Source organism: Acinonyx jubatus, chromosome A1 (assembly GCF_027475565.1).
Source record: "Acinonyx jubatus isolate Ajub_Pintada_27869175 chromosome A1, VMU_Ajub_asm_v1.0, whole genome shotgun sequence".
Taxonomy (NCBI): domain Eukaryota; kingdom Metazoa; phylum Chordata; class Mammalia; order Carnivora; family Felidae; genus Acinonyx; species Acinonyx jubatus.
Window position 1 is genome coordinate 130,368,742 of NC_069380.1, and position 23,610 is coordinate 130,392,351.

A 23,610-nucleotide genomic window follows, 5' to 3' on the forward strand; every position below is an offset into this window, starting at 1 on the left:
ACAGGATTGCACCGAAAACCACCTACTGACACCTCTCGGCAAATACTTTGAGAAAAGTCCTCAAATGGAGATTTCTCCAGTGTCTGGCCACATTTCTTGCTTCAGCCTAACACATTCTAGGGCGTTTTCTAGGGCCTTAGGTAGAAACCTAGGTATATTTAAAATTGTGATTTTTGTTTTTCTTAACTTGTAAATCGCTCTTTCTCCATTCATTCTATAATCATGTATTGAATGCCTAGTAGTCACCAGGCACTGTACTAGGTGCTGGGGACACAAAGATGGATGGGTAAGGTCTTGTTGTTGCCCTAGAAAAGCTTATGGTTTTGTTTGGGAGGTAAGCAGGTAAAGAAAAACCTGATAAGTCCAATAGGCATGCTTATGGAGAGAGGAAGTCTAGTGCTACCGTAAGTACTAAAAAATGAGCCACTGAGGAAGAAGAGAAAAGCTTCGTGGAGGAGGTATCTTTTGAGCTGGTCTTAAAACATGAAAGTAGAGAATGAGAAATGTTCCCACATTAGAATGGGAGAATGATTTCCTGATTGATTTAATGGTCAAGGTATGTCAGTTCCCATCAAAGATTTTTATATGCAGTATGAGGCAGAGGAGTCAATAATGGAATAAGTATCACTGGGATTCTTAAACTGTGAGCTAGTCTCACCACATATGAAATGCGATGGACCAACATAGTGGAGAAAATAGTGGGACTGAAAGTACTTAGTTGAGGAGTGTCTGTATTGCTCAGTCGGTTAAACCTTTGACTGGGCTCAGGTCATGATCTCACAGTACTTGAGTTGAGCCCAATGTCAGGCTCCGTGCTGACAATTCAGAGCCTGGAGCCTGCTTCAGATTCTGTCTGTCTCTCTCTGCTCCTATCCTGCTTGTGCTCGCTATCTGTCGCAAAAATAAATAAACATTTTTTTTTTTAACTTTAAAGCACATAGTTGAATTAGGATAAACTAAATTTACATCAGATACGATTCTGTTGCATGACTATATCATAATTTATGCAGTCTTTTGTTGATCAACATTTTGTAATATAATAAGGCAATATGAAAACAAAAACAATAATGCTCTAATTGATATCCCCACCAAGAATTTTAGTGGGTGTTTTGAGATGGGCCATTCTTTTAATTCTTTGCTGTGTGAACTTCTCCTTACTCCTCATCTGTATCTCACATCATTGTGAAAACTCAGAATACCTACCTCGTCATATTTCCAGATGTTTTTTGAGGGTGATATCACCCTCAGTTAATAAACACTAGTAGAGAATAAAAATATTGCCCATCCTGCTAGTCAGGGCTTTCACACTTATTATTCCTTTCTTTAGTACACTCAGGCCTGCTCAAATGTCACCTTGGCAGAGAGGACTTTTCTGTTTACTCTATAAAATCACAAACTCCATTCATGTCCTGCATTCCAACATTCCCTGCCCTTTCCCTCTTCAGTTTTTTCTGTGTACTTACTAGTTATTGTTTATTGTGTCCTCTGCCTCCCATTCTCCTCCCCATAGAATGCAAGCACTATGATGGCAGGGACTGACATCTAGAATGGTGCTTGACACATGGTAGGAGGAGTTCAAATATGTAGTGACTCAATGAATGGATGGATTAATATTTTATTTCTCTTAAGTTAAAGTATTAAGCATCAGTGACTTTGAGGTTATATTGCTGCTGATCAAGGGAAGATTTAGTTGTTTTACTCTGGAAGGAAGATTTGACATGGTCATAAAGAGGAAGACCTTTAACAAAGATACATGCCTGAACAGGAGATCTTTTATTCAACAAATATTTCTTTAGCAACTAGCACATGCCAACCTCTATGCTAGGTTTTAGGAATACAAGGGAAAGGAAAACCAGCATTGTCTCTAATATGGAGTCAGTTGAGTGAAATGTACATTCAGCAAATAATCATGTAAATAAGTACATGCAAACTGATAAATACTGTCCTGAGAGCACTTGGGTGGCTCAGTTGATTGTCTGACTCTTGGTTTTGGCTCAGGTCATGATATCACAGTTGTGAGACTGAGCCCCTTGTCAGTCTCCATACTGAGTGTGACGCTTGCTTGGAATTCTCTCTTACTTTCTTTCTCTCAAACTAAACTAAAAAAAAAAAAAAAAAAAAAAAAAAAAAAATACTGTCCTTCTGAAACAGAATTGGGCTTACAGAGAACATCAGGCATAGCCAAAGTTTCCTTCAAACACAGTTGGGGATTTTTTTTTTTTTTTTTAACATAAGGCCAGTTGAGGACATTGAAGCTTCAGAGTTCTGTACCATAGAGAGCACATGGCAAGAATTTGGGCCTGGAAGGAATTTAAACAGATATAACAATATGTTTTCTCAGTGAATGTTTGTTTAGTGCTTATGCTGTCTAATGCTACATTAGGTACTAAAAGGATTAAGAGATATTCAGAATAAATGGGACAAAGTTCCTCCCTTCAAAGAGCATAGTATCAACCTGGGAAGTAATTGACTTATCATATCAGTGGTTGTTTATAAGTTGTGCTGTGTTTTGTTGTAACTCTGGCCTCTGAAGATGACACACAGAAATGTACCACTTGATAGAAATGTCTTTATACACTCAAGATGAAATTTCTATGTATTATGATCACTTAATTTAAATTGCATATTAATATTCTCTTTTTTTGAGAGAGAGAGGGAAAGAGAGAGAGCACATGAGTGAGTGGGAGAGGGGCAGGGAGAGGGAGAGAGAGAATCCTAATCCCCACACCCAGCACAGAGCCCCACTAAGGGCTTGATCCTATGGCACTGGGAGCTCATGATCCTGTGGCTCATGACCTGAGCCACAATGAAGTTGGACACTTAGCCGACTGAGCCACCCAGGCGCCCCAATAAAACGTTTCTTAAGAATAAACATTTATTGTGGCTCCATGATCTCATGGTTCATGAGTTCGAGCCCTGCCTTGGGCTCTGTGCTGTGACAGCTCAGAGCCTGGAGGCTGCTTCTGATTCCGTGTCTCCCTCTCTTTCTGCCCCTTTCCCGCTTGTGCTCTCTCTCTTTCAAAAATAAATAAACATTAAAATTTAAAAAAAGAAACATTTTATTATCAAATTATTGCCTTATTTTGAATCTTTAAGAAAGGGAACACCAATACTTGACAAAATAGTGATGGCCAAAAGAAATGTATGGAGGAAGGAGCCATGTGCCTTCTTTATAAATTCAGTAGCTTATCAGTGGAAAGAGTAAGAAACTCTGGTAAACAAGGTAGCCCAACTGTGTATGCATTCTTTTTACTGGGTGTAAGTTGACTGTGGCCAAAAATATTACAGAAGAATAATTACAACAATAGTAGCTACCATTTTTTGAACATTTACTATTTTTCAGGTAATGTTCTAAGCAGTCTATGTGTAATAAATCATTTTGTTCTCACAAAAAACCTATGAGGATATTATTGTTCCTATTTTAGATAATAAAGTTGAGTCACAGATATGTTAGATAGCATGTCCAAAGTAAAAAACTTCCTTACCCTTTGTAAGTGCAAGGGTCAGTCAGTACTGGAATTTGAGCAGCTGACTCCAGAACCTGTAAAGGGAGGGATGGTGTGCATTAGTTTATTCTTTAGAGTAACTGGTTTCTTAAACCAGTGAGTGCACACTTCAGGGACTGTGCAAAACCATCATGAGATGCAAAGAGAAAAGCTACATTCTTCTGCTTGCATTTATCATTTCCTTTGTGTAAATGTAATCTTTTTTAAAATATTTTTTAAATGTTTTAATTTTATTTTTGAGAGACAGAGAGAGACAGCATAAGTGGGGGAGGAGCAGAGAGAGAGGGAGACAGAGAATCTGAAGCAGGCTCCAGGCTCCGAGCTGTCGGCACAGAGCCCAACATGGGGCTCAAACCCACAAACTGTGAGATCATGACCTGAGCCAAAGTTGGACGCCTAACTGACTGAGCCACCCAGGCGCCCCTAAATGTAATCTTTTATATATAAAAAGGAACATATATATTCATTTACTTAGTCACTTTTTATATGTCATGATGTAATTTTTCCTAATATCATGCTAAATGGATTACATTTCATTGTTAATCTGGATTAACTAGACCAGCCCTCACAGATTTCATATTGAAAGTAATATTAATAATGTAAACATAAGCAAACCACAAGAAAATGGTAGACCTGATGCCTCAACATGGGAAGTATGTAAAAAATTAGAAATTATTATGAAAATTATTTGAAATACGGATTTCTATTTATTGTTAATGAAGAACTTTGTCTTAAGTGTATATTGTGCCTTGGCATATTTATCAGTAAGAATATAAAGCCATTGTCATTTTCAAGACATTTAAAACAAAGTGAGTAGAACAGGAAGATGGACCTCTACAATTTGAAAGCAACATTATGTTAAGTGAAAGAAGCCAAATACCAAAAGCCACACATTGTATGATTCCATTTATATGAAATATTCAATAGACAAATTCATAGATACAGAAAGATTAGTGTTTGTCAGGGCCTATGAGTAGGAAGAAGTAGGGAGTGACTGCTAATGGGTTACAGGGTTTCTTTTTCAGGTGAGGAAATGTTCTGGAATTAGATTGTGGTGGTGGCAAATGTCTGGATTATACTAACAAATGCTTTAAAAGGGTGAATTGTTTGGTATGTGAATTATATGTCAGTAAAGCTGTTATTTTTTTTTTCTTTAAGTTTCATTATACCACTGGTAAAGAAGATTAAGAAATATTTTAAAATACTGTTTTTATGTAATGCTTTGAAATGTTTATCTTCTGTGACTCTTTCAGTACTAGAGTAATATAGTACTACATGTATTTAAATGTACTTATTTGGGAACTCTGTGTTCCAATTCCTTACCTCCCTTCCCACTTCCTTTTTCCTCTTCGCTAATAGGGATGCACACTCTGAAAAAGTTGGAGATCACTGTATTAGAGTTGCAAGGAAGGGAAGACATGTCAAGGGTCCCTTTAACAGTAGCATTTTATTTCAAGTATACAAGGGGATAATAGGTAGGACAGGATATTGCCTTTTGAGATATTCTGTACTTTTAAGATTGGGATGGACACCAGTTTTCATGGAAAACCAGAAGGTATTACCCACTGTTATAGATACAGTCTAGGGAGTTGTTCAGCCAACTCAGTTTGCATCCCAAATATATACCTTCCAAGAAACTGAGAAACCAGCTGGGTTGGTTTGTCATGATAGAGTATTTATTTTGCACATAGTTTCATGCCATGCCAAGTTAGAAGGCCTTACCTTCATGAGCTGGTAGAAAGGAGACTTTGAACGGATTCCATGTACTGTAGATGATGATTTTAAGACGTACCATTTTAGTAACATATACAACCCAGAATTAGATTAGGAATGTTTTGTTTTAAATTAGGAATTGCATGATTTTGAACGAGCAAGTAGAGTGTTGGTATATAAAAAGAAAATTGTAAAATTGTCTCATAGTGTCACAATTTCATAGATTCATTGTTCTTTAGTTTCTTAATTTGCTATACCAATTTTATTGGAAGGAAAGCTGCAAGAAGCTTTCTTAATTAAAGCAAGTTTAAATGACTGATTTTTAAATGAATAAGTTTTTCTGATTAATAAAGGTATATGCTGCTTTTTCTTCAATCTTAAATTATTTCTGAAATTGCTGTTTGGAAGATATAAATGTAGGGGCGCCTGGATGGCTCAGTCAGTTAAATGTCTGACGTCAGCTCAGGTCATGATCTTGTAGTTCATGACTTCGAGCCCCGTGGGTTCTGGGCTGACAGCTCTGAGCCTGAAGCCTGCTTCGGATTCTGTGTTTCCCTCTCCCTGCCCCTCCCCAACTTGCATTCTGCCTCTCTCTCTCTCTCAAAAGTAAACAAACATTAAAAAAAAAAAAAAAGGAAAGATATAAATGTATAATGACTTGTACTGAATGAATATTTTTACTGAAATATAGTTAACATACAGTGTTATATTAGTTACAGGTGAACAGTATAAGGATTCAATAATTCTGTACAATTTTCACTGTCATCAAAGTAAATGTACTCTTAATCTCCTTTATCTGTCTCAACCCCACCTCCCCTATGACAACCACCAGTTTGTTCTTAGTTTTTAAGAGTCTGCAGTTTGTCTTTTTTCTTTGTTTCTTAAATTCCACATACATGTGAAAACATGGTATTTGTCTTATTGTGTCTGACTTGTTTCACTTAGTATTATTTAAACATCTATGTCCATCCATGTTGCTGCAAATGGCAAGATTTCATTCTTTTTATGGCTAATATTCTATTGTGTATGTGTGTGTGTGTATATATGTGTGTGTGTGTGTGTATATATGTATATATATGTGTATATATATGTATATATATGTATATGTATATACAGTGTGTATATATACATATACACACACATATATATGTGTGTGTATATATGTGTGTGTATATATACACATACTATATATATGTGTGTGTATATATGTATATATACACACACATATATATATGTGTGTGTATATATACACATACTATATATATCTATATCTATATCTATATATCTGTATATTTATATATATTCCACTTCTTTATCCATTCATCTATGGACGGACACTTGAGTTGCATCCATATCTTGGCTATTGTAAATAATGCTGCTATAAACACAGGGGTGCATATATCTTTTCAATCAGTGTTTTTATTTTCTTAGGGTAAATACCCAGTAGTGGAGTTAATTATATGGTAATTCTATTTTTAATTTTTTAAGTAACCTCTGTACTGCTTTCCACAGTGGCTGCACCAGTTTGCATTCCCATCAACAGTGCATGAGGATTCCTTTTCCTCCACATCCTTGACAACATTTGTAATTTCTTGTCTTTCTGATTCTAACTATTCTGACATGTCTAAGGTGATATCTCATTGTGGTTTTGATTTGCATTTCGTTGACTATTTACATTGGTAGTGATGTTGAGCATCATTTCATGTGTCTGTTAGCCATCTGTATGTCTTCTTTGGAAAAATGTTTATTCAGGTCCTCTACCCATTTTTAATCGTGTTATTTGGTTTTTTTTTTTTTTTGGTATTGAGTTGTATAAGTTCTTTATACTCTTTATATTAACCCCTTATCATATATATCATTTGCAAATATCTTCTCACATTCATTAGGTTGTCTTTTCATTTTGCTGATTGTTACCTTTGCTGTGCAGAAGCTTTTATTTTGGTATAATCCCAGTAGTTTATTTTTTGCTTTTGTTGCTCTTGCCTGAGGAGACATATCTAGGAAAATGTTGCTAATGTTCATGTCAAAGAAATTACTGTCTGCCTTTTCTTCTAGGAGTTTTATGGCTTCAAGTCTCACATTTAGGTCTTTAATCCATTTTGAATTTATTTTTATGTATGGTATAAGAAAAGTGGTCCAGTGTCATTCTTTTGCATGTAGCTGTCCAGTTTTTTCAGTACCACTTGTTGAAAAGACTGTGATATCCGTGTTATAATTTTTTTTAGTATAACAAGAAAAGCCCAGCAAGTTTTTAAAATTTTAACTTTAAAATTGAAAATTCATTAATGGATGCTTCATTTTGAGCAGCAATTCAACTGATTATCAAACCAAAATGATAATTTAATATAATGATGTTATATTCTTTCCATAGGTTTTATTGAAAACTACAGCTGGAGATATTGACATAGAGTTGTGGTCAAAAGAAGCTCCCAAAGCTTGCAGAAATTTCATTCAGCTTTGTTTGGAAGGTAAAAGTGTATCTTTCCACAACACTGAAGTCTGCTGTTAAATAGTGGTAATGAGCGATAGGAGTGGGTATGAATGATATGGTGTTGAGCTGTTGTGTCAGGAAATGGATAGAGGAGATAAAGATTGTCTTTCAAATAAATCTTTATATCTTTAGCAGAGAAATTTATCTCACCAAATAAAACTTTGATCCTTTTTGATCTTCTTGCCTGTTCTGTACTTCTTTCTTTCATCCTCTAAATAAGAGTACTCCCTATGATTGCCCCTAGTTCTCCACTGTCTTTACTCTTCAGTTGTTACTTCTCTCCAAATGACTGTCAGATTTAGAATTCCAGCCATTTCCTCTTTTCTTAGCTGTAATTTACATGTCAAAATGACTAGTGGACTTTTCTACTCCAATCTTCCTCTGTCAGCTATAGCTAAACCACACTGCCTTGACTTTCACCTGCATGATTTTGATTGTCTTTTACCTGGTCTTTCTATCTAATCTCTTTACCCTTTTATTTATTCATCTGGTATTTGAATCCTCAGACAGCTTAGCTTCCTAGCTTTTCAACTTGGTTTCATTGCACTAAATAACTATATGGTTTCAGTTGACTATTATTTTATTTCCTGAGCAGTTCCTTCTTGTCCACATATCCACATACCTCCTTCATGTCCTCAGTCTTCTTTTTGGAATACTTTTTCTTTCCTTCCTTACTGTTTACAAGTCTACCCACTTTTTAACCTCTGTCCAAAATTCTGCTTTCTCCACGAAGCCTTCTATCCGGGATTCAGTGATGTCATTATAGATGTCTCTAGTCTGTTTTTAGACTGAGTCACAATTTGACTATTTTTCTTTCAGTAAACTTTGCAGAATTATATCCACTTGAGTGTTTTCTCCTTCAGAATATTCCCTTATAGAACTAAACATTCTAAACATTTTTGCAACTTGGCTTTGACGATATTTTGCATATGGTTTTAAATATCTCCTGTGGTGGCAAATCATTGTCTTTCTAAGTTATACCTGATTTGTAGAGACAGACAAGGTTAATTAGGTATCAGAAAACAGCATTTTGAGTCAAAGGCAGGGTGTGAAAGATAATTCAATATAACCAGTAAAAGGGTACAGCTAGAGCTCTCCAAATAGATAATAATTACACAAATAGATAATTATCAGGGGAAGATTTAAGGTATAAAAATACCCAGAGCCTCCTCCCCCAAAAAAAAGAAAAAGAGAAGGACATCTGTGAAGACCATTATTAATAATTGCTATGGCAGGCAGGAAGGAAATTGAGTCAGACAGGTAGTACAGTCAGAGAATCCTCAAATTACTATCAACAGAGTCGAGAAACACAGTAGACACAGAAAAGTCAGACTTGTTTCTGGAAAGAAGTTTTGAAGACTCAAAAGCTCAAATTTTACAGGGGAAGACTGGAAGTACAAAAACATTAGAAAGAATGAATGGTAATTAACAATCCATGACCAGGTGAATGGAAGAAACAGAAAACATCTGGATATAATATGACAATGAAGAAGAAATAAAGTTCTTAAGTTAGGTCATGATGAAACTTAATTGGAACAACAAAAATTATTCCCCTCTATAGAAGAATACGTGGAGAAAGAGAATAGAAAAATCATAAGAAAAATAACTACAGCAATTCTCTTAATTGAACAGGTGAGAGAGAGAATTATTACTGCAAAGGCTAACAAGAAGCCTGAGAAGGCTAACTGAAATGAAGATATCCCCAAATAAAGTCAAGTTTTTAAAATATAATTTGGAGAACCTCATTTAATTCACTAATTCTGTTACTTAAACAAGTCATGATATGTCAAGATCTTTTAGCATTCATATCAGTATTTTTTTCAAAAAGGGATGATTTCCAGAATTAAAAAAGAAGTAAGTACAAACTTGGGAAGGTGGAGCCAGATATGGCTCCCAACTAAAATGCTGTTCATAGCGGAAGTTCTTAGTCTTTTTTTTCCCCCCAGCTTTATTGAGGTATTATAGACAAATAAAAATTGTATATATTTAGGTTGTACATGATTTTTTAAAAGGTGTACAAGTGTGTACTATACATATACACTGGAATGATTATCACAATCAAGTTAAGTAACGTATCCGTCACCTCACAGTTATGAGTATGTGTGTGTGTGTGTGTGTGTGTGTGTGTAGTGAGAACACTTGAGATCTTTTTTCTTAGCAAACTGCAAGTATACAATACAGTATTATTAACTATACTCACCATGTTGTACATTGAATCCCCAGAAGTTATTCGTTTTATATTTGAAAATTTATCCCTTTTGACCAACATATCCCGATTTCTCCCACCTGCCAGCACCTGGCAACCACCATTTTACTCTCCAGTTCTATGAGTTTAACTTTTTTAGACTCCACATACAGAATTTGTCATTCTGGTGTCTGGGGGATGTCTTTAGTGTTTATAGAAATGAAAGATCTAGAATTACACAGCCTTACTCTTGGATTTCAGGTTTTGTGGAATAGTTAGGTGAATATTTAAAGGTGAGTGAAATTTTTAAAAAATAGGTTAAAAAAGAAGGAAAGGGAAGCTTGTTGCTTTTGATAGTTTTGTTGGTTCCTCTGAAGTATGAGGAAGGAGTAAAATTTTAGGTTGGCAAAACAAAGTGGGAAGCAGAAAGAGAAGTAGTTAAGAAAATCAAATTTTTTATGCTTTATGTAACTATTAATTTCTTTATTTCTATTTTACCTCAGATTTACTCTTTAAGATCTATTCTTGGGGTGTTTGAGTGGCTCCGTTGGTTGAGCATCTGACTCTTGATTTCAGTTTGGGTCATGATCCCAGGGTCATGGATTGAGCCCCACATTGGGTTCCAGGCTCCAAGCAGAGCTTGCTTGAGATTCTTCGCTTTCCTTCGGCCTTTCTTCTCCACTTGTGCTTTCTCTCTCTCTCTCTCTCTCTAAAATAATAATTTAAAAAAAGTTAAAAAAAGGTCTATTCTTTATCAGTTATCTTTATCCCTTACCTCCTATTCTTTAGAAGTGACCAATATAAGTATAAATTAAGAGGTTAACAGAAATATCTCTAAAAAACTAAAATATTTGTTTAAAAAAATCCTAAGAGGCCAAAATAAACAGGGCAGACAGGAAACAAAAGGAGTTATAAATAAAAAGTTATTAATGATAATGTTTATAAAATTAAACACAAACACCAGATTCTAGAAAAATACACATAAATCACTTAAAAGTGCAAATGTAAATTTCTATATGGTACTCGGCAGAAATATAATTAGATAAAGTGTACCATGATACCCATACATTGTACAGCCAGAAATAAAAACTATAATGGCAAATACCGGAACCACAGAGGCCAAATAGGAACTTTATTTCATATTTAAGATACATGAAAATGTCTTTCTTCAATAGTGGAGAAAATTTAGGAAGATATTACCAGACATAATGAAATGAGAAAATCACTTTCTTCACAATACTTATGGAAATGATACATAAAAACATTTAAGAAGAAAGTCAAATAAACATTATTGCATGCCACAAAATCTATTATAGTACATAGTAAACTATAAAGACAACCATAAATGCATTGTCAGCAGTGATATGAATAAGTTACATGGAAATAGAAATGATGGATATGGAGATTTTGTAGAATTTTGAAATTTTAGCCATGGTAGATTATAAAATTATGGTGTAATTATAGAAAATTCCTACTCAGTATATATGGTATTATAATTTCATTCATCCAACAGGAATATAATTAGGAATATAAAAAGGAAAAGCTTAAAGTAAAAAGCCAATATCACTAAAAGATTTAATAGGAAAAAGGAGTAAGATGGGTTATTTTAAAATTGGAAAGCACAAATAATAAAGATCTCTTTCATATCTCCCTTCCCTCACATCTAATAGATTTCTGAGTCTTACTGTAGAGAATTCTTAAGTATGTGCCTCTCAGTAGAAGTCACAGTCATGGTTTACTCTTGGGACAATAGTTGCTCCCTGTCCCTCCAGCCTTGTCACTTCCTTCCAGTCCATTCTCTATACTGGGAGTTTGATATTTTGAAAAAGCAGATCTCATAAAAAAAAAAAGTTGATTGGTTGCATATTATGGACCTAAAGGATTATTGTCATTTTCTGATGTAAACTGGGGCTTGTTGCATATTTAAACGAAATAGAATTTAAACGAAAATATTAAAGTTTGACCTCACATTTGTGTTGAACTTGAAAGTTTATAGATTGCCTCCACATTATCTTATTTAATCTTCAGAACACAGTGAATTAATTTATAATATTAATTTTATAATGAGAAAATTATGTGTACAGCATGTGGAGGATAGTTAATAATGCTGTATTGCATATTTGGAAGTTGCCGAGAAAGTAGATCTTAAAAGTTCTCATTGCAAGAAAAAGGAATTTGTTACTATGTGAGGTGATGGATGTTAACTATAAGACTTATTATGGTGATTATTTCACAATATATGCAAATAGTGAATCATTATGTTGTCCACCTGAAACCAATGTGATGTTAAATGTCAATTGTATCCCAGTGATTTAAACAGAGGGAAAAAAAGAGGGGCATCTGTGTGGCTCTCAGTCAGTTAAGCATGCTACTGTTGGTTTTGGTTTAGGCTGAGGTCGTGATCTCACAATTCTGTGAGTTTGATCCTAGAGTTGGGCTTTGCGCTAGCTGTGCGGACGCTCTTTGGGATTCTTTCTCTCTCCTTCTCCCTGCCCCTTCCCCACTCGCATTATTTCTGTTTCTCTCGAAATAAATATAAAAAAATAAAAAGAGGGGAAAAAATAAATGGAGTTTAAGGTAGCAGCTAGCAAAAGCCAAGACTCAGAACTCCTCCTGCATGCTGCATGCAGCCTTAACCTGAATAAATGGTTACTTAAGGGTATAGGAGAGATACTTTTAGACCTCTTAGTTTTTAGTTTCTATTTGTAACCAAGGAGCACTTGTTTGCACTGGAGACCTCTTGTGCACACAGCCCAACAACTTCACTGGGAGAAGGGTTTGAAAAAATCAGTTGTTTCTCCTGTCTACTTCTTCCTATCTATCCTCTATACTGGATACAGTTGTTAGATTACATATTAGATTTTTTAAAATATGGATTTTATATCCAGTTATATCTTGCAAATGTAAATAATTATGAGGGTGCCTGCAAGCCACTATATTACAGTACTTTATGAATTATGATAAACCACATTCTTGTTTTGACTCATGAAGTGTCACTGAGTATCTATGTATAGGTACCTCATGAATTCTATCAGTAATTTTTCAGTACAGTGCCTGGCCCACGGTAGGCACTTGATTTGTATTTGTCATTATATGACTTAGGCTGTGTTCAGGTGCAAGTAGGAAAAGACTCCTTTCAATGTTATTTACATAATAAAGACATTCATAATCCTGTACGACGACAAGAAAACTGATGTCAGGCAGTTCTGCAGGCTCAGCGAAGCTTTCAGGAAATTCTGCTTTTCCCATCTTTCTCTTTGCGAGCCTCAGTGTGTGACTGAGCTAAGCCTACACTCAAATGACTCCACCTCAGTCTAGTGTGTTGCTAGTTGGGTTTTGTTTGTTTGATTTAACAACAATAATAGAGTCTGTACTTCAGGGCTACACCTATATTCTACATAAATTTTCCTCTTGTACTCACCTGATTAGTTAATATAAGTTCAAAACTAGTTTGGGTGAGATAAAAATAATTTTTTTTTCCTTTCATTCAGGGATCTTTTATAAAAGAGGTGAAATGTACATAACATGAAAGTAATCATTTCAAAGACAATTCAATGATATTTAGTATATTTGCTATGTTACACAACCAGCACCTCTGTCTAGTTCCAAAACAGTTTTATTATCCCAAAAGAAAACTACTCATTAAGCAATCACTTCCACTTCTCTCCCCTCTCTCCTCCCCTGACAACCACCAATCTGTTTTCCATCTCTATGGATTTACCTATTGTGGATGTTTCATATAAATGGAATCATATAATATATGACTTTTTGTGTGTGGCTTCTTTCACATAGCATAGTTTTGAGCTTCATCTATGTTGTAGTGCATATCGGTATTTCACTCCCTTCTTTGGCTGAGTGATCTTCCACTGTATGTAAATACCTCATCTTGTTTATTCATTCACTCATTGATGGACATCTGGATTGTTTCTTCCTTTTGCAGTTGGGAACGGCACTGCTGGGAACATTCATATACAAGTATTTGTTTAGTACCTGTTTTCAATTTGGGGGGTGGATGTATTCGTAGAAGTAAGATTGATGGATAATTCTGTGTTTAAATTTTGTAGAGCCATCAACCTTTTCCACAGTGCCTGTATCGTTTTACAACCCAACATGCAATGTACAAGGCTCCAGTTTCACCACCTCCTCACTAACACTTGCTATTTTTCCTTTCCTTTGGATGATAGCCATCCTAGTGGGTGTGATGTGGTATTCATTGTGGTTTTGATTAGCATTTCCCTAATGACTGATGATATTGAGAATCTTTTCTTATTCATATTGTCCATTGTTGCTACTTCTTAATATAAACTCCCTGATTCAGTCAAACCCTAATTTTTGCCATTTTGCTCTCAACAACTTCTTTGCTCATGATTTACCTCACCGAGATGCCATGCTTCTCCTACATGCAATTTGTTTTCCTTGGTGAAGTCTCTCTCGTGATTCTAGGTTCCCGATAATAAGTACTATTAGGAGATCATATGTGATCTCTCTTGTATATTAAAAGCTTCCAAATAATATATTTATGTATAAACTGTAATGCAATTTGAGAGACTCCTGGAAATAAGTACAACACAACAACAGTCATGCTTTTTTGTAGAAATTGTGCTGTTTTGAGTAGGCATTTTATAATAAGGGAAGAAAAGGTTTGGGTTTAGGAGCCTATTTAGCATTCTGGGGGGGGGGGGGAATCTTGTGACTCTAATTATATTAACTCTGATAGCTATATACTTCACTTTAGACTTTGCTAAATTATTTTAAATTTCTTTCAGCATATTATGACAACACCATTTTTCATAGAGTTGTACCTGGTTTCATAGTCCAAGGGGGAGATCCTACTGGCACAGGGACTGGTGGAGAGTCTATCTATGGAGCCCCATTCAAGGTGAGATTGAATTTTTATTGTTATTTATTTGCAAATCAATTTGGATTCCTTAATTGAAAATCACTGTGCCCCTGGTCAAAAAACTACATTTCACATTACTGCACAAAATCTGGTATTTATCACATGTTTGGGATTATAAGGGATAAGAGCAGCACTACCCTATCAAGCATTCTTTCAGAATTGTCTTATTGCTGACTTTTTTGCTAGATTGAATTCAGGTAGAGCTAATGGTGGTAGTGAGGAAAATGTGAGTCAGAAAAAAAGACTACGTAACATAATTCTTGATAGCTGACTGTATCTGATATCTACAACTTTGTAAATGTAAAAAGGTTTTAGAACATTTCATATGCCATTTTATTTTAAAATATTTTATTTAATACTGTATGGAATTTATATTAATCTGCTTGGACTGTTACAACAAAATACCACTGACAGGGTGACTTAAACAACAGGAATTTGTTTGTCACAGTTCTGGAGGCTAGGAAGTACGGATCAGCTGGCTGGCATTCAATTTCTGGGGAAGGTTCTCTTCCTGGCTTGTCAACGGCCACCTGCTCGCTGTGTCTTTACATGGTAGAGAGAGTGAGCTCTGGTGTCTCTTCCTCTTTTTATAAGGACATCACCGCTATTGGATTAGGGCTTCACACTTATGACATCATTTATCCTTTATTATCTCTTCATAGGCCCTGTCTCTAATACAGTCACACTGGGGGTTACAGCTTCAACCTATGAATTCTGGGGAGACACAATTTGGTCCAATGCAGAATTCATTCTTAATTGTGCACAGTAGACCCCTGTAGTGGAAAATGCATTACACAACAGGAAATCACAAAGGGACAGAAGAAAGAATTAACATAAAAAGTGTTAGAAAAAAGTGTATTAATCAAAAATAGGTCAGTGATGGGGCACCTGGGTGGCTCAGTCTGTTAAGCATCTGACTTTGGCTCAGGTCATGATCTTACGGCTCAGCTTGTGAGTTCTGAGCCCCGCAGCAGGCAGGCTCTGTGCTGACAGCTCAGACCCTGGAGCCTGCTTCAGATTCCGTGTCTCCATCTCTCTCTCTCTGCCCCTCCCCTGCTTGTGCGTGTGCGTGCGAGCTCTTTCTCTCTCTCTCTCTCTCTCTCTCTCTCTCTCTCTTTCTCTTTCTCTTTCTCAGAAATGAATAAACATTTAAAAAAATTTAAAAAAGAATAGGTGATTGATTTGTTAACTGCCAACACAGAACTAAAAAGAAAAAATGAGTTAATGTCCTAGTTAAGGTATTAAAATCACAGAGGGTTCAAGTAAACACTAAATGTTGTTTTTTTTATCTGATGGTGCTAATATCATGTTCTTTGAATGAGTAAACATCATTGGTTCTTAAAGTAAGAGAATTTTTGAAGACATCATGTTTTTACTAATGAGATAGAGGGTCTGGAGTTTCTTTTAATTTTTTACTGGGTCACTGTGTGATTCTTGAGAACAACACTTGAACTGTTTGCTTTAATTTCCAGATGATAATGGCCTTAGAAAATGAGGAATGGTTATAATCAAAAAGTCTCAAATGTCACTATAAAACTATTTTGTATTTTACCAAATTGAGATGTCTCCGGATTTTGGAGCTTCCATCTAGTAGGAAGCATTCCTTTATTCTGTTATTCAGTGTAACAGAATAGCTCTTTTTGACAATTTCCTTCTAAATTGAGATTTTTGCCTATTATGTCCAGGTAATATGGTTACCTTGTTAAGTTTTTTAGTTAGGTCATTTTTCATGGGGTATACAGAGTTAGAACTCTTTGAGTTCAAATCTTTGACAATTATTTATTAAGGAAAAATAACTTTCTTTCTGAAAAGCATTGATTACATAACATGGCTATATTATAAATGAGTCTAGCATCAGGCCTGGAATGGAATTCTGTTAACGGAGAGACTAATGTAGGTTATGGAGCCCTCCCATAGCAAGAAATTCACCTTAGAAAGGCTTGCTCTTGCTCTTTGGAAAACTGGCAAATGGGACCAGTGCTTGTTCAGAAAAGATTTAACAAAGACCTGTAAAAAACAGAGTAAAACAATTTATAGTAGTTTCCTTGAATTAAAAACCAAGAAGAAAGCAATTTTTTCATGACCTTTAGAACAGAGTGGGGAAGGGCAGTAGTTGAAGACTCTGCCGTGATTCAAAGGTAGGTTTTTTTGGAGAAAAAAATAGAAGGTTCTAAAAAGTTAGATTACTTTGAGGGATGTGAAGAATAGGGGAATGAGTTTGAAATCACTTACCCTTTGAATGTCTTCTTCTGTGTAAATATGGGCAGCTTTCCCATAAAATAGGCTAAATTTGTGGTTGTGTATATTTAGAAGATACTTCCAGGCTAGTGAAGTCAAGTTTAATAGCATCGAGGGAATAAATACTGGATTTGCTTATACTTGAAAATCAGTTAAATAAAACTTTAGCATTTTTGATTAGAAGTTGTATAGAACCTTGTTTACTGACTATGAAGGTCCTTATAACTGAGATCATTCACTAAACTTTTTTTTTTTTTTTTTTTTTTTTTTAATGCTTCAGGATGAATTCCACTCACGGTTACGTTTTAATCGGAGAGGGCTGGTTGCCATGGCAAATGCTGGTCCTCATGATAATGGCAGCCAATTCTTCTTTACACTGGGTCGAGCAGATGAACTTAACAATAAGCACACCATTTTTGGAAAGGTTTGTGTCCAGTTATCTTCAGCTTCTATGATACATATGGCCAACTTATCTAGGAGTTGCCCTCATAAAAATATTCCCTGGGTTATTTTTTTATTATTTCTAAAAATGGTGGAATATATCCCTTTTATAGTGAACTATGAAGGACCATCTGAACTTTATGTGTGTATGTTTCAAATAAGTCATTGATTATAACTTTAAAATTTTCCTTTTTCTAAAACATACCGATGGTATTAGCTACTGCATCACTCAGCTGATATTATTTCTACATTCTTAGAAACCTAGGCATTATCTAGGTAACAAGATTTAGTAGTTTTAAGTTTTCCTTAAAGTTTAAAGTGGAAATTGTGTTAACATTAAAACTTTTTACCTGAAATACTACTTTGAATAGGAGCTATTTAATCCTGCTTACGTTTAGCATCATATGAGGGAATATCATTTCCGTAGAATTTTGAACCATTTTGTTTAAAGGAGGATTCTGACCGTTTTGTTTTCTCACTTTCTCTTCTAATTCCCACATTCCCACATGTGTTAAGTCTTAGGCATATTACACATCCCTAGTGTATCAGCTCCCTCTGCTGGTTCAGTAGGAATGGTTTCCCCACAGCCTAGATGAAACTGGATTTTCTGATGATGAAGAGGAAAAAACAAACTGAGTACAACTGGAAAACTGGTATTGCTTTAAAACTCCTGAGAAATGTTGAATGTAAGGACTCATGCTGAAAACATGTAGTACAATATTGTTGCTTAAAACTTAACAACGTAGCTTAAGAAATAAGCATTGGCACATTTGAACCACTCCAGCACAGGTTATCTGATGTTCAACGATTTTCCTTCCTGTTATTAAAAAAAAAAAGTAACAGCATATAATAAAATGAGATTTAGGTTGTCATTGTGAACCACTTTTTACAATTGCTATTATATACCTTTCGCACTGGAGACAAAGTATAGCTGAGTGATGAGAATTCAGAAAGGCCAACACTGTCGCTGTGTAACTTCTTTGAATCTCAATGTTCTTCTCTAGATAAGGAGTATAAGGACCTGTATTTAGGATGTTTATGAGGATTAAACAAGATAATATCTGTAAAGTACTTCCACGTGTTCTTATTTGCTTGTTCTGCCCAATTCTAAAATCTAAATTTATTATTTTTTTTAATGAAAAGTTGTCATTCAGTAGGAGGTTACCTGGCATTATATTTTTATTTTTAATGAAAACTGATATTATATATATATATATGTATATATATATATACACATAGGAAATTTCATAAAAATGTTAGCAAGGGATTGAACTCCATTTCTCCTTTTCCCCCTTAATATTAAGATGAAATTGCTTTATTTGCATTATTACTACATATGCTCCTATATAAAAATATGAAATTTCCTTTTAGTTATTGAAAAAAATATTTTCAGAAGTCTTCCTTTATTTCAAAGATGAATATAGGGGCGCCTGGGTGGCTCAGTTAAGGTCCAACTTTGGCTCAGGTCATGATCTCGCGGTAGGTGGGTTCGAGCCCCATGTTGGGGTCTGTGCTGACAGCTCAAAGCCTGGAGCTTGCTTCGGGTTCTGTGTCTCCCTTTCTCTCTGCCCCTCCCCCACTCACGCTCTGTCCTCTCTGTCTCTCAAAAATAAATAAACGTTAAGAAAAATTCAAAGAATAATTATAATAGTTTGCAGTTTTCTTATCTGATAGGTTACAGGGGATACAGTATATAACATGCTACGGCTAACAGAAGTAGACGTTGATGAGGAAGAAAGACCACGCAATCCACATAAAATAAGAAGTTGTGAGGTAGGAGCATGATTTCTAAGATACAGTGCTTAATTGATCATTTAAAAGAAACTGATTATTAGTATTTTAAACTAATGGATGGAGACTTTATACTAAATCAATAGTACAACTCAGATTTTATCTGTGTAATTTAGGTGCAATTTCTGATTAAGAATTTTTTTTTTTTTTAATTGAAGGTTTGACTTTAAGGATGAGACTTTAGCTGATAATCCAATGCATGAAAAGCTTGATTTACAGTGGAAAGTTAGAGGAATTAGACTTATTTAGCTGAATGAAGTAACTTCCTAAGTAATTTAAGAGTGATCCTTCATTGAGGAAGCAAGGTCCTTAAGAGCATTTGCTTTGGGGTCAAAACCCTTGAGTTTGTCTTCCTTACCTAGATATTAAGGTTTCTTGAATATTTTTCCTCTTTATAAAATAAGGATAAAATACACTCTACTTAATTGCACATAAGATTATTGAGAGAATACAATGAGACCATGTAAGTGGAAGCACTTTATGTAGTATATATATTAGACTTATAATAGTTATATGAGCAAAAAATATAAATGCTAATGTCAACATAATTAAATATTGGTCTTAATTTTTTGTGAAGTTTTAAAAAATGGAATAATGTTTTCAAAATATTTTTTCATAGGTTTTGTTTAATCCTTTTGATGACATCATTCCCAGAGAAATAAAAAAGCCAAAAAAAGAGAAACCAGAGGAGGAAGTAAAGAAATTGAAGCCCAAAGGCACAAAGTAATCATAATAGAAACATTTTTCTTCAGATTGAAAAGCTGAAGAATTCATTTAATTCATTTTATTTCCTTTTGTAACAACTGTCTACTAGTGAAGGGAGAGGCCAGTGTGGGCCAGGAAGATATCTGAATTACGCGGTTTTTCCTAAAAATTCATTTCTTATATTTAAAAACTGTATATAACTTGAACTTAATCTGAAGAAGTATTGTGTCAGCTGTCTATATGAAATCTGTATTAATAAACAGATAAATATTTATGATCACTATAGCAATTATTTATATAAATGAGTTGAGAATTTTTGTTTTTTTTACTAATTTTTCAATTAATATATGCTCAGTATAAAGAACTTGGAAAGTAAAGTATGAATGATATAATGACTGCATGGTTACATAATTTTTCGCTCCTGTGTTGGAGTAAATAAGTTTCAGTATTTTGTCAACAGTATTTTTCACATTATTAGTTTTGTCTATTTTATAAAAATAGATATCAGAGAGTCAGATCTCAGCTTAATCTTTTAGTGATTTCCAGCGTCCATATTAGTTATTTTATTTTATTCCTAAGTGATAGATTCAGACAGTTCTAAGTGTAATCCTGCCTCAGTTTATAAGAAGCAAAGTGTGTTAATATTTCTGAGCCCCAGTTTCCCCATCTTGTAAAATGGAGATTATAATTACAACACCTGGTTGTTATGAAGATAAAACAAGAAGAGGAATTTGAAAACACCCAGTGGTATGGGTATTCAATACATATTTGTTTCTTTTTGTGACATCCTACAAAATAAGTTAAGTCACTTTTATAAACTGTCAAATATGAGCCACTTTAATAAGCAGTTGATGTCTTGTGGCAAAATAAATTCTTATATAGCTACATATTTGCTGTCCTATTTTTTGATTCATTTATTTTGAGTAGTTTATCTCTGAGTGAAATGTCACTGTCACCATATTCAGATACAGTATTTCATCACTATTATTTATCTTGGCAACAAGCCTGAAAGCTATGTGTTTTTGTTTCTTGTTTGTTTTTAATTCATAGCAAATATCTTAGGGATGATTTGGTAGTCATTGATTGCATCTAGGTTTTGAAAGAAAATTCCTCTTTGTTGCCAAATCTTTTATTTTTCCAATACTTGAGAGAGAGTTTTAATAACTTATTATTTATCTTCCTTGAGATGTCTTTAATTTGAAGCCTCAGAGAAGACAGTTTCTTCTTCCCCATGGGCTCTTTTTTTGTTAAGATTATTGCTTATATTTTTTTTATTTGACAATTTGCATAACTTTTATCAGTTTTTAAATTTTAAGACCTATTTTGGAAGATGCTAGATTAATTGCTTCCCATTTGTAGTGCTCTTGGGGCTATATATTTGTTAGTTTTTCAGAAATCTCCATTTTGTTAACCAATATTTATATATATAAAAAAGCTTAATTATTTCTGTCATGCTTGACTGAGTATACTTAATGGTCGTGCTCAGGATGGATTTTAGTCATTAGTTTCATCTAATATGTGAAGTATCTATGGTCTGAAGCCAATGCCTTAACATTATGCTGAAAATACAGATCCTTAGTAGATTTCTGCTGAATCCTAAGTCATATTAGATACTGCTGAATGGTCAAAATGTGTTTCTTCTTGTATATTCTATTCTATTGCTTTGAAAATGCAATAAGTTTTGTTTAATTTTTTCTTAATTTTCTTTTTTCCTTTTTTTTTTTTTTTGATAAGAAATTTTAGTTTACTTTCATTTGGAGAGGAAGCTGAAGAAGAAGAGGAGGAAGTAAATCGAGTTAGTCAGGTACAACGCTAAGTTGCCCTTTGTTCTGAATTATAAAAGGTATTTTTGTATCTCCTGCTACATGTGGCACAGCATGTTTTTCATAGTACACAGTCAGGAAGTGTTCGTCGAACTGATTTGTAAAATGACCTGTTGTTAGTAATATTTACAACTCCTGAGATGATATGCCCTCTTAAAATTGTAATTTCGTGGGGTTTTTTAACTTGGCTTTTTTTTTTTTTAATCAGTCAGAACTAGAGTTAAAGAATGACTCAACTTTGTGATTCAGATTTTAATTGCTATTTAAATGATTTGCTAGATGATAATGATTATGATCATTGTTATAATAAATAGTGACGGACCAAGGTCATACATTCATTTTAATATTATCTATCTATATATTATTAATGTCATTAATTCTCATCACAGCCCTTTAAGATACATATTATCATTATCCCCATTTCACCCATAAATAAATTAAGGTATAGATAGATTATAATTTGCTCACACAACTAGTAAGTAGCTAGAGCTGGGATTTGAACCTATGTCTGCCTCAGTATAAGATACATGTATTTGGATTATATATTGCCTCCCGGCCTTTGACCCTACCAGTGCTTCCATTAGGCCTATAAGTATCATTTTCCTGAATATCACTTTTATCACAGTATACATTGTGAACACCTATGGTGCCTTGCCATTATTTAGAGCAGTGAATCTGTTAAATATACTCCAAGAAAATCATCCTCAGGGGTTTGTACTCCCAAAGATTCTGGTATGTCTTCCCACGGATGATGAAGAAATTATGGAAATTTATTTAGAGAATCAAATTGGGGAGGGATGGGAAGGATGGAAGGAAGGGGAGGGAGGACTGCCTTTGATACAGCAGTTTGGTACATTATAATAATAGTGGAGGGTTGAAATGCAGAGTTTTTAAAAAGTGGACAATTCCTGTTCTTACATCTGTTTGTAAAGAAAACCATAATGCCTTTAAACCACTCTTCTGTAAATAGATTACCTTTTTGCAGTGTTTAAAAAGAAAGAAAGAAGATTAGTGAACACGGAAACCTAAAGGATTAGGTTCAAAGTTTTATCATAGTAATTAAAATTCTATAACTTAGCACTGCCTTATTTGCTTAGAAATAGTTACCTATTTCTAACCAACAGTAATGACAGCATTGATTTAAAAGCACATTATTTTTACCCTTGTTTTTAATTCTTTATCCATATACTTCCCTCATCACTTTAGATCCTCTCCCCTTTCTCTCTGCCCCTCCACTGCTCATGCTCACACACACCTCTCTCTCTCAAAGATAAATAAACATCAAAAAAAAAATTAAAAAAAGAGAAATGTTCTGGTCATAATTTTTGTCTTGCTGTCTTCAGTGTCCTTGAGTGATATGTTTGATACCATGGATTCAGCTACCACCTGTATGCTAATAATTCTGAACTCTAGGAACACAGCCCAATATTATTTCTGGGCTATTATCCCACATTCTTGATTTTTTCTCTAGGAAACATCTCTACTTCAGGTGTCAAAGTTAAATACATCTTTATATGAAAACCTCCTTTCTTTAGGCCTGTTCAGTATCATTGATCACTCTGGCACCCCAGTATGTCTGAAGTTATCTTCTTTAGATGTCAGAGCACTAGTTTTGCATTATTCATGATTCAAATTTGTGCCTTATTAAAATGAAAGATATACTTCATGTCATGATCCTGTGGGTATATTTGTAAATGGACAAAACCACAAATGTCAGATCTGGAAGTTGCCAGGAGTCCCTTTCACTGATGTTTTCTGAAGATGTCAAGTTTCCTTACATACCCATGCCTTCCCCACAATACCCCCACTCCTGTTTC

The 23,610-nt window shown here is 34.5% G+C and overlaps 1 protein-coding gene across 3 annotated transcripts in view; it reads left to right on the forward strand.

Moving 5' to 3' along the window:
• CWC27 (CWC27 spliceosome associated cyclophilin) overlaps positions 1-23,610 on the forward strand; it is a 190,808-nt gene that overhangs the window by 394 nt on the left and 166,804 nt on the right. For all 3 annotated transcript variants that reach the window (XR_003414567.2, XM_027041096.2, XM_015065317.3), the window contains exons 2-7: positions 7,591-7,687; positions 14,662-14,774; positions 17,314-17,457; positions 19,149-19,247; positions 19,885-19,988; positions 21,705-21,774. Coding sequence is in view for 2 of the 3 variants with exons in the window: in XM_027041096.2 (XP_026896897.1) it covers positions 7,591-7,687; positions 14,662-14,774; positions 17,314-17,457; positions 19,149-19,247; positions 19,885-19,988; positions 21,705-21,774 (627 nt within the window). In the remaining variant the exon portion in view is untranslated. The remainder of the gene's footprint in view (positions 1-7,590; positions 7,688-14,661; positions 14,775-17,313; positions 17,458-19,148; positions 19,248-19,884; positions 19,989-21,704; positions 21,775-23,610) is intronic.